This window comes from Orbicella franksi, chromosome 4, assembly GCF_964199315.1.
Source record: "Orbicella franksi chromosome 4, jaOrbFran1.1, whole genome shotgun sequence".
In the NCBI taxonomy this organism is placed as follows: Eukaryota; Metazoa; Cnidaria; class Anthozoa; order Scleractinia; family Merulinidae; genus Orbicella; species Orbicella franksi.
In genome coordinates this window covers 22135192-22150083 of record NC_138148.1, presented here as the reverse complement: position 1 = coordinate 22150083, position 14892 = coordinate 22135192, and the positions used below count along the sequence as shown (strand labels likewise).

Here is a 14892-nt window from a genome sequence, read left to right as displayed (position 1 = left end):
TATTACATGCAATATATATGGAGACAAGCGGTCCCACATTAGGAAAGAAATTCTGCCTCATAACAAACCTTACCTATAGCCTTGAGTGAAATGCAATGAAAAAGGTCTGTGAGCTCATACAACTTGAATACATACAAATTTTCCCAGCAGGCAGACTAAGAGTACTCTATGAATGTTTTGGTACGAGTGTCTTCTGTGACCTAAGAACCCCTTTAACCTTTACCAATCCATGTTCAGCTGCAATTTTGCCACCCTAGCTATTCTGGAGGTATGTGTTTGTAATATGTGTGCAACAAAAGCCAATGAAAAAAGCGTGCGTTTGTGAGATAAGTGCGACCTTGCATGGTACGAACCCAGCTTGTTTTAACAGCCTTTAATAATACACCAATAATTGCAAGTTCACCAGCATGTTTCATCTCTAGATTACTTAATCCACAAGTTTGGCCATAGGTCTCCTTTCATTCTTAAAAAGTTAAGAAATAACAGAAATCAATACAAAATCAAGCCAGCATGCTTAGAAAGGTAAAAAACTGTGGTTCCAAATGGCATTATTTCTTGTTTTGTCTATTCACCCTGTTCTGTCTTTATTTTGCTTAAAAACCAAGTAACATAATAGACCGTTTGCATGATCCGGTCACATGGTACAAAATCACACATGCTGGTGCGCAAGTTGCGCAAAGGGACTTCCAAAACAAAGGCAGGTCCAGGTGGACTGGTATGAGTTGCATTCTTTTGGAAGTCTCACTGTGCAACTTGCACACCAGCATGCGTGATTTTGTGCCAGGTGACCGGATCATGCAAAGGACCTATTGTGACCTTACACAGGAAAACGTATACTGCGCCTTATCTGTTAAACGGATAAAAGCGTTTATCATCCATTTGTAATCTATTTGTAATTCGTTTAAACGTTTTATGAAAACCATTTAGAGCGTTAGGTGAAACGTTTAACGTTACAATCAAACCATTCGAACGGCTTTTGCAACCATTCATAAATTTTCTGGACATGTTAAAACGGAAAGAGGTGTCCGTTAAGAACATCTAAACAGCCGTTAAAACGGCAAAAGTAATCTGTTAAAAAATCCAAGTATACGTTTAAACGGCAAAAGCAATCTTTAAAGAAATCTTTGAATTCGTTTTAATGGGAAGCCTATGCAGTATCCATTTAGAAGGTCTTGGAACCATTATAAAAATGTTTTAACAAACATTTTAAGCTTACTGTTAAAACGACCAAGAACAATGTTAACCAGAAGCTACAGAGTTCAGAAGACAGGCAGAACGGAGTGGTAAAACAATTTGTCAAACTGAACAGAAAGCCGTGGTATGCTTGAAAATAAGCTTAGATCAAGTTGGCATCTCGTCTGCGAACGCTCAATTTACAATTCTGTACAGACATGGACAGAACTGTGTTTCTGTTTTCTTGACAATTCAACATACAGACAGTTTCCAACCATGAGTAGTTATGCGCTTGCTTTGAATTATATTATCTATATCCAATCTACTGATGATTAATTAGAGTCATTCTTATTGCTTTCAAGCACTTATGGTTGGATATACAGTGCAGCTCAGATATATCAGAACCAAAATATACGCGTAATTCGTGTCAGCCCAATACATGTATACACGTATGCGTATATGCACATACGCGTATACATTATATACGCGTATGCCTGATTACTATGTATGAGCTAACCTATTGTTTTTTCTTTTCTTAACAAGTCGTTGTTTTCAATGGCTTGACAGCTTGCCACAGAGTGAGAAAGAGTTTTCTTTATTTTTAATACGCGTACACAAGATACACGTGTGTCCCTTCAGACTAGACTTATTATCAAAATGTTTGCTGAAACTAACATTTTGCAATTAGGCACTTGACAGAAAATTAGCTGACTGAATATTAATGAAAAGAGAGAGTATTTTGCCGTTAAATCAAAAATTTACTGTTTTTTTGGTCAAATAGACCCTGGGATACACGCTTCCACAATCCCATGTTCATGGAGCAAACAACACAACCGAAAGATAACATTTTTCGACACAAAGTAAACACGGTCCAAGCAAGCGACTTGGAAACATGTGCCGAAACACACAACTTTTCCTTGAAGAAAATTAAAAGTAACAAAATGTGAGCAGCGCACCATAGAAACCTCAGTAAACATTTCTTTCGTCAGGGAAGGAATATTTTACCATTTGAATGAATGATTTGTGTCAGATATAACTGGAGATGTCATTTTCTCGACAAGGTCAAGGTCAATAAACATCTCGCAAGTGACTTGCCGATGCATGCCGAAACACAGAACTTATCCTTGAAGAAAAAATAACTAAACGTGAGCGACATGCTGATGAAACTGATAAACAATTATTTGGCTAAAGAAAGAGTATTTTACCGTTTGAATGAACGGTTTGTGTCAAATGTAACCGGAGATATCATGTTTTTGACAAGGTCTTCGGAACATTTCAAACAATAAACATCTCACAAGCGACTTGCCGATGTGTGCCTAAACACAACTTTTCCTTGAAGAAAAAATACCTAAATGTGAGCAGCGCGCCATAGAAACTTTGATAAACAATTTTTTCGTCAAGGAAAGAGTATTTTACCATTTAAATGGAAGATCTGTGTCAAATACATAACCAGAAATATCATTTTTTTTGCTATTATCTTCAGAACACTCAATTCAGACAATTAAACATTTCGCGAACAACTTGCTGACATTTGCCGAAACGCAGATCTTTACTTGTAAAAACAGTAAGTTCACCTGTTAAAGTAGGGAGTTCAAGTGACTGTTTCAATTTTCTTCCCATTTTTGGTAGCTTAAGATCAAGCAAGTGTTAATAAACGGAAGTTTGTCGGTGAATTTGTGAAGTGGTCGAAAACTCAAAATAGGAGAACTTCATTGATCAGCAGGACGTTTTAATAATATACAAATTTTGCTGTGAAGCCTTTTTTATTCCCAGAAATGTAATGTCCTTTGTTTGACCAACGATGCTTCACATAAAGAAACTTATGGGAAAGCATAACAAAGAAACATATACGCGCATATGTGCGCGTATTGACATGCGCGTATACACAAAATATGCTCGTATAATAGGGTAACCCGAAAACACTGACCCCCGGTGCACGGACCCCCACTACAGACCGGGTCCATGGACTACCCCTACGGACCCCCTCTACGGACCACCCCCCAAAAATATAATAAAAATTAGAAATAAATACTTCACTCATGGGTTGTCTAATAGATTACTTGTCTCGGCGAATTTTCGAGTATTACATTGTACAAATGTAATTGACACCCTTCTTCCCCCGTCCCCCCGAAAAAAAAAAGCCTATAAGCTTTGCTCAGCGTAAGGAGATGCCGATGGCAAAAAGGAGGAAAATTGTTACATTGCATTCGTGGCTCAATCTGACTATGGAAGATGAGTTTTTCGGTAGTTCAAGCTTGTTTGTATCTTGTTTGTATCCACGAATTCACATGAGAATGGGCTGAACAAAATGGTGGAGGGGAAAGAGTACAAATTCCGAGGCTTCCTGGAGACTTTCACTGTCTTTCATATACAGTATGGCCACAGCAAAGGAAATTGCAATGTATAATGATACAACTTGCACCCGAGCTTGAACCCCACGAACATTGAATTTGCAAAATGTAGTTTGAAATTTCGCCGACACGATCTCTTAGACAACCCATAACTGAAATATTTCTTTTTTTCTTTCATTCTAATTTGGGGGGTGGTCCGTAGAGGGGTCCGTAGGGGTAGTCTGTGGACCAGTCCAGAGGTGGTCTGTGGACCCAGTCCGTAGTGGGGGTCCGCGGATGGGGATCAGTGTTTTCGGGTTACCCTGTATAACATGCGTATGCACAGTTGGCATATATCTGAGCTGCACTGTAATTTTGACTATTTTGCTGACCACATGCCAAGTCGGTGAGCCTTCAATTGAAAAGTTGAACGTTTGAAAAGTTTGGCTAACCATTCAAATGCTTGAGGTCATCCATTTGAACACATGAGCTAACCGTTTAAATGCTTCAAGTCATCCATTCCAAAATTTTTGTCAGCCGTCTTAACGCTAGCAGCTATCCGTTCGAAAATTTTTGCCAGCCGTCTTAACGCTTCCAGTCATTCGTTCGCAAATTAAATTTTCACTAACCGTTCGAATGCTTTGCCAAGCCGTTTGCCAAGATTCAGTAACCATTAAGACATTTGTAGGAAACATTTTAACGGAAACATTTCTAGGAAACGTTTTAACGCTTTTATAGGCGTTTACTATCCGTTTATTATCCGTTTATCATCCGTTTATTTTAGCCCGTTTAACTGAGAGGGGCTAATGTACATTTCCTGTGTAACGTCACAATTTTGATGCAAGGAGCATAATTTAGAGAAACAAGCATAATTCGGGCATAATTTTAAAAGATTTTTGAGCAGTGCTAGGAGCATAATATGCTAGTTTTACAAGCACAATCGACAAAAACCTATCTGCAGTGATAACTTTCGTATTGGAACTACAATAGCTGCAAACAGTGGTAAGAAAAGAACATGCCCTGCTCTCCATGTCACTTCTAAGATGGACTTTTCAATTACGCCAAAAAGAGATCCCTTGATCAAGGGTTGCTGATTTCACCTCTCTTTTTCCATGCTAGAGGTGTCATGCATTGTAATGACAGCGCATGACCAATTCACTAGAATAGAAACTCTGGAAAAAGGCATTCTTTTCATGTTCAGGAAATGGGTACCGGTCTAAGAGGAGAATATTCAGCACATAATTATGATGAGCTGTTTCCTTTCTTAGCAAGATAGCTATTAGACACCAAGGCAAACGTGGAGCAAGGACGATCCAGTCTTTCCCCCACCCCCCTTTAATGGTGCTATTTTTTCGTTCCTTCTGAGACATGTTCCTTCTAAAAACATCAGAAATTTAAGTGATTATTGTATAGAGGCCAAACTATCCTACCACTTCTGTTTGCTCTGTGTTGGACAATTTACCAAACAAGTTTTTATGTCATATGTAAAATTTTGTGGCATTTTCCTTGAAATTAAAGCTAGTTTGATCTCATAATTCAATTTGAATGTTAATACAGGTGTAATGGTGCACTGGTTTTCAGAGCTGAAAGTATATTTGGGCTGTGGATTTCTTGCCTTATGCCTTTTTTCAACCTGGATTCAAAGTTTTGTCATCGGCTAGTTTTATGTTACTTTTAATGCATTATTGTTAACTTCTGAGTAACGACCCTCGTTACTTTCGACGGAATTAGCAGCCTTTGGGGCTCGTTTCTTTGGCGGGTCATTTAACTTTTGAGGAGCAAAAAAAGTTGTATGAAGTTGCCACAACTGAGCTCTGTTTTACAAAATAAAAGACAAATTTGTAAAAACAGTTCTTAAACATGAGATTAAATTCTTCATTGCAGTTTGAAGCTATGTTTCTACCACATAGGCGAGTCTTTCATGCCTAGATTGTGTTGTCAGTGGTCAGCAGGAAAGCTAGTCAGATACTGTAAACTGTTTGTACTTCATGACGTACTGCTATGTTAGCCTGTTTCAACAATATTTGACTGCATTGGGGGGGAGGTTTCAATGTAATTAAGTTTGAAGAAACATCCCTTTTAATGCACACCTGTTGAAATGATACAGAATTGTCAATTTTAAAGTAAAGAAAAGTTCTCGCTTGTATGTTCCTGTTACTTGATGAAAATTCTATGGTTTTTGTATTAGCATAGCACAACATACACTGACGAACTACGAAAGACATTTCACAATGTTCTGTGACATAAACAATTCTTTCTCTTGTTGTAGCATGCCTGTGATCATATGGTAACTTTCACCTGGCTATTGATTAGGAAAATAAATATACCACTAAACCCTGGTCTCACTATTTTCGGTGGAGGTGGGGGGGGGGGGGGCAGTATAGGTTGGTTTCACCACTTTAGGAGTGCTTGCTACTTAAGGGATTTATTAGCGGCCAAAATTTTTTGATGTTACTTTCAGGGGATTGCTAGAGGCAGTCCGCATTGTAGCTCGGTGATGGCAAATGGCCATGAGTTGTGGTAGCTCAGCAAATAGCCATGGTGACCCACAGATCTGTGGTGAGAAAAAATTTTCCAATATGTAGCTCAGCAGATTCATTGTGCCATAATTGGTTGTCAGAAAATGAACTTTCTGTGTTGTGTAACTCACCAAAAGGCCATGTTTTGCAGTCAGAATGGCTAATTAACCTCTTTCATTTGTGAAAACAAGAAGTAAATTCGAGCAATGTAAACAAATACAAACACAAAATTTAAAAACATTTTGCGACATGCTGTCTTGTAGAGTCACTGGTCAAAACTTTCTTTTCTCAAGAAATATTTGCTGCAAGTGTTGGCAATATTTTGTCCAGTGCAAGTTAATACTTAATTAATTAACAACACTTTTACTGCAGGCTTCAGCATAATCTGCAGATCGTTATCTGTCATTCGATCAAACGAATGCCACAAAGTAGACCAAACATGCAAAGTATGTGCATGAATGCACTGCTCTAATCTTTGATTACTACTAGTTTTATATAATACACTCCTTTATCACTACATCCATCGCAGCATCAGATTAACAGAATTAAAAAACTTAATAATCAATATTTGTTATTGGAAGCAGATTTTTTGAAGCAGCAGTTTAAACGGCTTTTTGCTCACGTGTGAGTGTTTCGTTACTCTGACAATACGAAAATTATTTGGAATTTCAGAGAAAATGCTCGGATTTTGGTGGCATTTTTTAAAGCACCTGCTGAAAAAAACAAGCAAATTTTTATATCTCGTGGAAGAAGAGTATTTCAACACTTCATAGTCATAAAATGAGCTTGATTCGAGCTCAGCCACATAAAGAAAAGCCTTTTTGCAATTATAGACTAAATCATTGTCATCATTGACTATGAACTCTCATTGCTGGAGAGGTTCACAGGTTTGATAAGCCCAATGAGAGTTAATAATAAAAACTGGAGATGTAATCTGAATGTCACATTTACAAAGTGGCAAACGTTCCCATATGAAGAGCTTTTCTGCATTCTGCCCGCGTGTAAATCAGAGCGAGAGCAAAAAATTGACAAAGCAGGAGGTAGTTGGGCGAGAGAGGGAACGCTTGCCCGCAAACTCCTTGATTTTGAGAAGTGCCCACCGTTTTTCATGGTTGAGTTCATTTAATGATTGACAACTTGTCACCGAGTGTGAAATTTTATTTTTCAGAGGTGCCAGAATGGTGCTAGCCCTAAAATACCCCCAGTATTCACAAATAATGGAAAGAAATGCCTTCTGTTTGTTGACAGTGTAGAAAAATTTTACTGCCACCTTTTTGTTAGCCTCCATTGCAGACACAACCTACCATGGATAAATTTCCGTTTTTGACACAGGCTAGCTTTAGCTCAAATAATGGAACAATTTACCGTGTGCTAGTATAGTTTTATTTTGACCAGCAAGGTTGCTAAAATCATAATAGTGCTATCTTCATACTCATTTGGAGGGCAATGTTAAAGCCAAATGTATGGCTTAGGACCAGCTTTTCCTGTGGTTTGACTTCAACCATTCATTAGCTTGATGGTCATTTCCTCTTGCTGCTGTGTAGAACTGACTGGAAATCAGACAATTGTCAGCACGGGTGTAAATTTGCTTTTGCGGGGAAAACGACCAGTCACTGGCTTCTAAAATTCAGTCTCATATTATCTGGGCACAAGAACAACTCAGTTGAGTGAGGTTGCCAAATAAGACTTTCAAAGATTGGTTCTCCTTCCCTGGTTGCTGTTTGATCTTTGCGCATGATTGATTAATTAAAACAGCACTAAAGATGCAATCTTTCACCAAATCCAGTGGGTAATATAGCCACCAAATCTTTACCCTCTAAAGATGGTGTCATCTGAGTGAAATCAAATACCATTCACCTTGAGGGCCCATTAACCGATTCATACGTGCACTTATGCACGTTGCTAAGGTGAAATTTTACTTGCGTCAGCCTGAGCATGGAAAATTTAAACAATTCAAAAACTTTCAAATTTGGTTACATTTTAGATGTTTTTTCTTTGTGTTTCACAAAACAAAGTACAGTCGAACCTCGATTATCCGTACCTCAATTATCAGGATTTCTTGATTATCCGCATTTTTTCTCTAGTCCCAATTTTGTCATGAATATTTATTAGTCATGATCAAGATCCATAGCAACATTGTTTTTAAAACTATAGCATTGAAAAGTGTAGTCAAAGGCAAGTTTGTTTTGCTTTTAAAGAGCAAAAGCAGTGCTCGCACACGTCATAACTAATGAAAAACACTCAGATGAGTTCTGATTGGCTCAGAGTTGGGTGGTTCAAGATGTACAGTAGACCATATTGTTTTACAAATGATTTGTAAAAGTGTTGTTTCACGATTAAATGTTGCTTTATTTAAACAGTTTTGTTCTTCATTAATATTCATATTTTTGATTATCCAGATCCTCGATTATCCAGACTAATTCATCTAGTCCCAATGAGTCCAGATAATCGAGGTTCGACTGTACAAGCGAAAACAAACTAAAAGAAAAACAGAGAAACAACCGCAAAAGAAAAAGAAAAACCATCTCTGTATGGCTTTTGTGAGCTTCATTTGATCTTATTGTGCGGCTGGTAGTGTAAACTGCACACATGCTGATAGGGTAACTTACAACAGATATTGCAGGCATTTCCAGTTTCTTTAAATGCTAAAGGAAATGGGGTTTTCCATTAAATCCAGCTTTTTTCAATGAGTTACGATTTAAGCCAACCTTGAAAACATAGCTATGCATTCCTTTTGCAAAATCATACTTTTTCCTGTAAATTACAAATTTTTAATATTTTCAAATCCTCAGAAAATCTGACTGTTTAGAAATGAAACAAAATCTATGCATAGTGTAATAGAGATTAAATTTAAGATAATAAATCAAGGGGAAAAATCCTAATAAAGTTCTATGCTTGGGTGCCTTTATAATTTTCCAGATTGAGTCACATACCATGGGCGTGGCCTGATGACATTTAATCACTGGTGTTACTGATGATTGAAAAGTTAAAACACATGAAATAACTCTAAACCAAGTAAAAATGACAAGGTTATGAGAGAATAAATTTTTCTTAGCAACAGCTTAAAAAGAGCAGTTAATGGGCCCTTAAGTATATCTTCGCTGGGGCTGCCACAATTTCACAAACGTTGCTCCACTGCATTGTGCAAGTCACACTCGAGTTATTCCTTGAATAATTCAAGCAAATTTGACACAGTTGTCCATCAAGGTGACCATGACGCACACATTTGGTGCCCCATTCGTGGGCAAACAGGTTTTTTGAAAATCGAGGAGTTTGCACAAGCTAACCTGCGTAGCTGGTGGTTTAGTCAACATAGAGCACGTAAACAAGCAGTGAGAGTGGCAATGCCGTAAGGGGCCTAATGTGAGAATTTCATCTCCAGGCCACTCGCGGTGTCACCACTTATTTTTGTGGATCACACTCTATACTGTCCGATACCAAGCCAACTAAACCGCCAGTTATGCAGGCTACGGGGAAGCACTCTCTCAGTCGCCCCACCACCCCGTGCTTTGTCAATTTTTTGCTCTCACTCCACTTTGCGTGTGGCCAGAATGGGGAAAAGCTTCTTGAAGAGGAACGCTTGCTGCGCAGGCTATCTTCGCTGTTAGTCAAATCCCTTCGAAACAGTTCAGAAAGGCCCAGGAACACACATAAATAACAGTACATTTGTTTTACGTGAATGTAAATGATTAGGTTATTGTTGATACAGTGTTCGGGTACCCTGTGGTTAAGATTACTTTCCACCTTTAGGGGTGTCCTTCAGGAAAAATTTCCTGCATGCACCAGTTTCAATACAACTCTAATAAAGTATATATCAGGAGAATGCGTAACAAACAAAGTATAGGATAAAAATACAATTTAAGGGAGGTTTTATTTTAGGAACTTCAGGAGCCTGTAAGGCGTGAAACGAACAAAGGTTCTATTGAATTTATCGATCATCGGATGCTGCAACATGAGCAAAATGGCTCTACAGTGTTATCTATGAGGCATCAATCAACAAACGTGTGTCAGGCTTTTTTGATATTGATTGGTTGTCTAGATATTCACATCTAAAGTTGGAGTAGCTAAAAATATGTGGGATGTGTTGCATAAGTGGACACAACCAAGTAAAGAGTATTCTGGAATCAATTTCCCACTTGAAAGCTGTAAGAACTTGTCTATGTTGATACCAGAAATACAAAAAATATGTTACATAATTCACCTCTTTCTACACCTCTATCTTTCCAGTGATTGCCTTCTCAATTGTAGCAATTCAACTCCCAGATACCTCCATTTCAAGACAAAATCTCCAACCGATTGGAATAAAACTAAGCATAAGCCCACAAGATCACGTTACAGACATATTTTTAATAGGCTTAGTTTTAAATACATTGTAGCAATATGAGAATTTCTTTCTGAAGTGCCTTATGTAATCGTTTTTGAAATTTATGTAACATGGGATATATACTGTATTGAATGAATAGACATCATTATTATTATTATTATTACTATTATTATTATTCATAACCAAAAACATAATGTGCAAGCAGAATTTCTATAAGTAAGTTGTAAAACCCACTGAATTGTTATCCACTCCAGTCCAATTGTGTAATTGCTTCAAACTTGGGACAAATGAAGTACACTATTTTCATTGAGTTCCACATCAAATTATTATAAGTTTTTTTTGCTTGACAGTCTAAACAGTTGTCTGAATTTAAAGTTTTCTTAGATGATTTTGTTACTTTCGCATTGACAAAGTCCTGATTAGATGCAAGTTATTGCTTACTATTGAGAACTAGCAAGACTGTAAACAGTTTGGTGGCACAATTTTGAAGATTCATCCACGATAAAGCTATTTATATATGTGCTGGGTATCTCTGCTCTTATTGAAGAAGATAATTAGTCAACAAGCGTGCAAATGATTGAACAGTTATTGTAAGAGTCTTACCATGTGATATTCATGTTTGTACCAAAAATGTTTTAGCCAGAAAAGTCTTACCAAGATAGAGAAGGTGAAAAAACTTCTTTATGGTAACAGGCACCTGTGATAAATGTCCCCAGGCATTTGAAAATAAGCCCATCAAATGCGTTTTGAACAAATATGCCCAAAGGTTGTTATTAGAATTTTACTGTAAACAACACAGACATGCTGTATGGCATGGTTTGAACCAGAGCACAAACATGTGACATTCTCCCCCTTGTCTAGATAAAGGTAGATAGATAAAGGTAGATAGGTAAAGGTAGGTAAAATCTGCATACGAGCCAAGGGGCCCATCAGGTGGGAGCTTATCCTGGTTTTCTGTAGCATGAAACAACTAGGAGTATTTCTACTCCCCCCGGATGGGATATTAGTCCATTGCAGGTTACCCCCAGCATTAAGTTCGCTGTTACCCATTTATACACCTGGGTGGAGAGAGGCACTGCGAGCGTAGTGTCTTCAACACAATGTCCCTGGCCAGGGCTCAAACGTGGACTGCTCGATCCAGAGACAAGCTGACTAACTACAAGGCCACCACACCTCCCAAGATATCTTAACTGGACTGTAAATAATGCAAAAAAGTTTAGTGGCACTTTCGTAACTTTCACCAAGGTGATTAATTTATCCAAAAACAGTTTTTGAATTCTATGTAGGATTATTTTGACAGGAAAATTCTTTTCAGGAAATTACTAAGTCAGCATCATTGCCATGAATAATTTGTTACAGTACCTGTGTTGTTAACTGGCAAAGTGATAACATCACATCGGTAAAATTTTGTCTGCAGTTACTCAAGTGTTTTCAAGTTAATAAACCATGTCTAGATCTTGGCCTTGTTTCAATGGTAACTTACTCATGTGACCCCCTTATCACAAGATAATGCTAACTTGTATTTAGAACATTAAGAACATCATTGAAGATATTTTGACATGATTTCATTCACATGGTTAATATACACGAACAGTTAACCATTGTAGCCTCATTTGTACCGTAACTCATCACATGACCCCTCTTACCACAAAGAGAGCACAAAGTGTCTAAAGCATCAATATATATCATCATAGTGAGTTTGACGTGATTTCATTCACGTGGTTGAATTTTAGATTTTAGTTAGGTATAAATTGTACTTTAACGCTTGTAATTTTTAACCTATAACTTAGTTTTTTAGAATTTTAGTTTTTAAGCTGTAATTTTCACTTTTAGCATGTAACGTTCTTTTTTTATGTAATTTAATTGCAATGCACATTTGAACACATACGTATGGAATTTGCGCACAACAAATTCAAATTTATTTTTATTGTTATTATTATATGAGCAATGAACTTATGTAGCCTCATTTCTATGCTGGAAAATTTACGTCATTTTTAAAGCCCCTGATAAATCACTTCTGTGAAAATTACAAAAGTACCACCAAACTTCTTTGCATTATTAGGCTAGTGGCTTGCTTGCTTCACAAAATTCCCATGGAATAACATGTGCTCTCAGAATAGTATCCCTAAGTACCATTTTTGAGTTGGGAGAAAGTTATGATTCTTTAGTCATATAAGGAAGGGTTTGAAATATTATTGTCATCTGCTTTTCTTCTGTGACATTAATTATCTTTCTTTCAGGAATTTCTTCTTTGGTTTTGTGCTTGCCAGTTTGATGCATTGTTCCCTGGTGCATCATTTGCTCGTCGTAGTTCAGCTTTGAATGGTCTAACACTGATCAAGGAAATATTCAGCCACGAGAAAAGTAGTGGTATGGTCTAAAGTTAATGTGTTTTATTTGAAATACAGACCAATTTCTTCCCATGGTCAGAAATCTTAAGCAAATAGGTTTTCATAAATATTGGGTTTTCTAGCAAGTCTTCCCTCTTGCACCAGTTTTCGGGTAAGCAAAATGTGGATATTAACTCTAAATTCACTGAAATGCTCACTTTGGAGGCTAGGACTCTCCCAAAGGAATACACCCTTAGTTTTCTATCATTCCACTTCGACACAGATCAGAGAAGGGAGTAAAGTAGAGCAAATAAATGTAATGCTAGCAATTACAATTTCCCAGGGAAAATGTGAGGATAACTAGTAATCTGTTTAACCCATTGATGCCTGCATAAAATTACACATGACCTACCCCTAATTCCTGAACTTTTTGTAATATTTCAGAGCAAGCATAACCTCAAAAATAAACCATATGCCCAGTAACCACAGACACAAGATCAGGTTTCAAGACATTGTTTATTTAAAGTTGAATAAATGAAGGTCCAAAGTATTAAAAAATGTCATCAAAAAGAAATCAACCTGATGTGTAAATTAAAACTGATAAGAAAAAAGAAATTATATTATTTCAGATGGAAGCCAAGAAAATTGAATATGCAAAAATGAGTTAATTACAATGGAATTTTTGTTCTTGTACTATAACGGCTAACATTTGAGGAAACAACTGAAAATAAAAGCAAAAGACATGTGTAAAAACAAATTTTAAAACAAGAAATCAAATAATTTCTTTGCCGGGCAAAAAAATAATATGGTGCAGCAAAAAAAGAGATAAAACTTGTAAATCAAAAAGATGACAAAAACAAGCTAATTATTTTGAGATCAATCGTATTTCAACTGTTAAAATAGTGGCGACTTAAATATTTTCTTGGCAGTTGTGTAGTGGCTGAATAAGACTCCAAAAAAGTATATTACAACAAAGTGAACAAACTAAACAAACCCACTGAGGTCACCGTAAATTAAATTGCAGAAATTCAGCATGCAAGTTTCATGATCTAAAATGCTGTTCACTTTTAACACCTATTAAATACACAAATAAAGGTAACCAAATGAAAGAAACATGACAGGAAGTTCAATAACAATTTTCACTTAAGATGAAGGGCACCAATCGTCATGTTTTTGCAGTGGTTGAAGGAAGGAAAAATTCCTCACCAGAAAAATTTAAGGAAATTGGAGGTGTTTTTTGCAGAGGAATCAACAGATTAAGAAGTGATTGCTGAAAGGAAGTAACAAATTAAGTCAATGCAAAATTTTTCTTTCTGCTATATTGGTCAAGAGACCACAACAAATATTGATCCATTTTTGAGCTATTTTTGATTTCATATTTTCTTAGTTTGCAAAAAATCTGTCTTACAGATTTTTATTTTGCTTTGCATGAATGTTAAATCAGAGCCAATTTCTTATTCGTGAAATTGTGAGGTGGGGTCATACAGGTAGATTTTGAGAAAAAAAGTGATTTAACCTACTAGTGCCCAGTCTCTCCTTAGGTACTCAGTTGTTCATTTTGGCCATTTGTTGACATTTAATTGTTCAAGTTTCACATAGAATGGTATTAGACCTAAGTAAACAGTAAATAGAGAAAGGAAAAACATCTTGGAACATTTTTCAAAAGAGTTAGACGTTGGGCTGTTATAATCCATCAAAACTGTAGTAAGCCACCTTGACGTGATGATGAATTATTAGTGAGTATGAGAACAACATTTCAATAGTGTCTGCCACAAAATGGGGATCATGTTCATTGTCAGTTTATGTGGCAATCCATGAGTTGTTGATGGCCACCTCTGCTCTGTTTCTTCTTGTAAAACAAGATTTCTACATATCTGCTGTAGTAGTCAGTCACAGAGAAAACAGTCTCCTGATGGCAATGAGCCCACTAAATCAACCACAATGTCCTTTCAGGGCCCTTGAGGCAGCACAGTCATGTGAAGAGGTTCAGGATTACATAATTCACCCACAACTTGGCACCTGTGACCTGCCTTTCCCAAATTCATCCTTATCAACAGCAGGCCACAAAACCTTTGCTCTGAGTCATTTCTTTTTCACCATCCCTTGATGTCCTTCATGGCTTATTTGAATCACTCTTCCTCTAAGTTTCCTTGGTAACACAGGGTTTATTCTTGTTCTTCACAGGACGATATTTCCAAAAAATAAAGCTCATCTTG

At 37.0% G+C, this 14892-nt stretch overlaps 1 protein-coding gene across 7 annotated transcripts in view; it reads left to right on the top strand.

Annotated features, from left to right (window-relative positions):
* LOC145484906 (tRNA (32-2'-O)-methyltransferase regulator THADA-like) overlaps positions 1-14892 on the top strand; it is a 656511-nt gene that overhangs the window by 282106 nt on the left and 359513 nt on the right. For all 7 annotated transcript variants that reach the window (XR_014049105.1, XM_081463530.1, XM_081463528.1 and 4 more), the window contains one exon: positions 12587-12716. Coding sequence is in view for 6 of the 7 variants with exons in the window: in XM_081463530.1 (XP_081319656.1) it covers positions 12587-12716 (130 nt within the window). In the remaining variant the exon portion in view is untranslated. The remainder of the gene's footprint in view (positions 1-12586; positions 12717-14892) is intronic.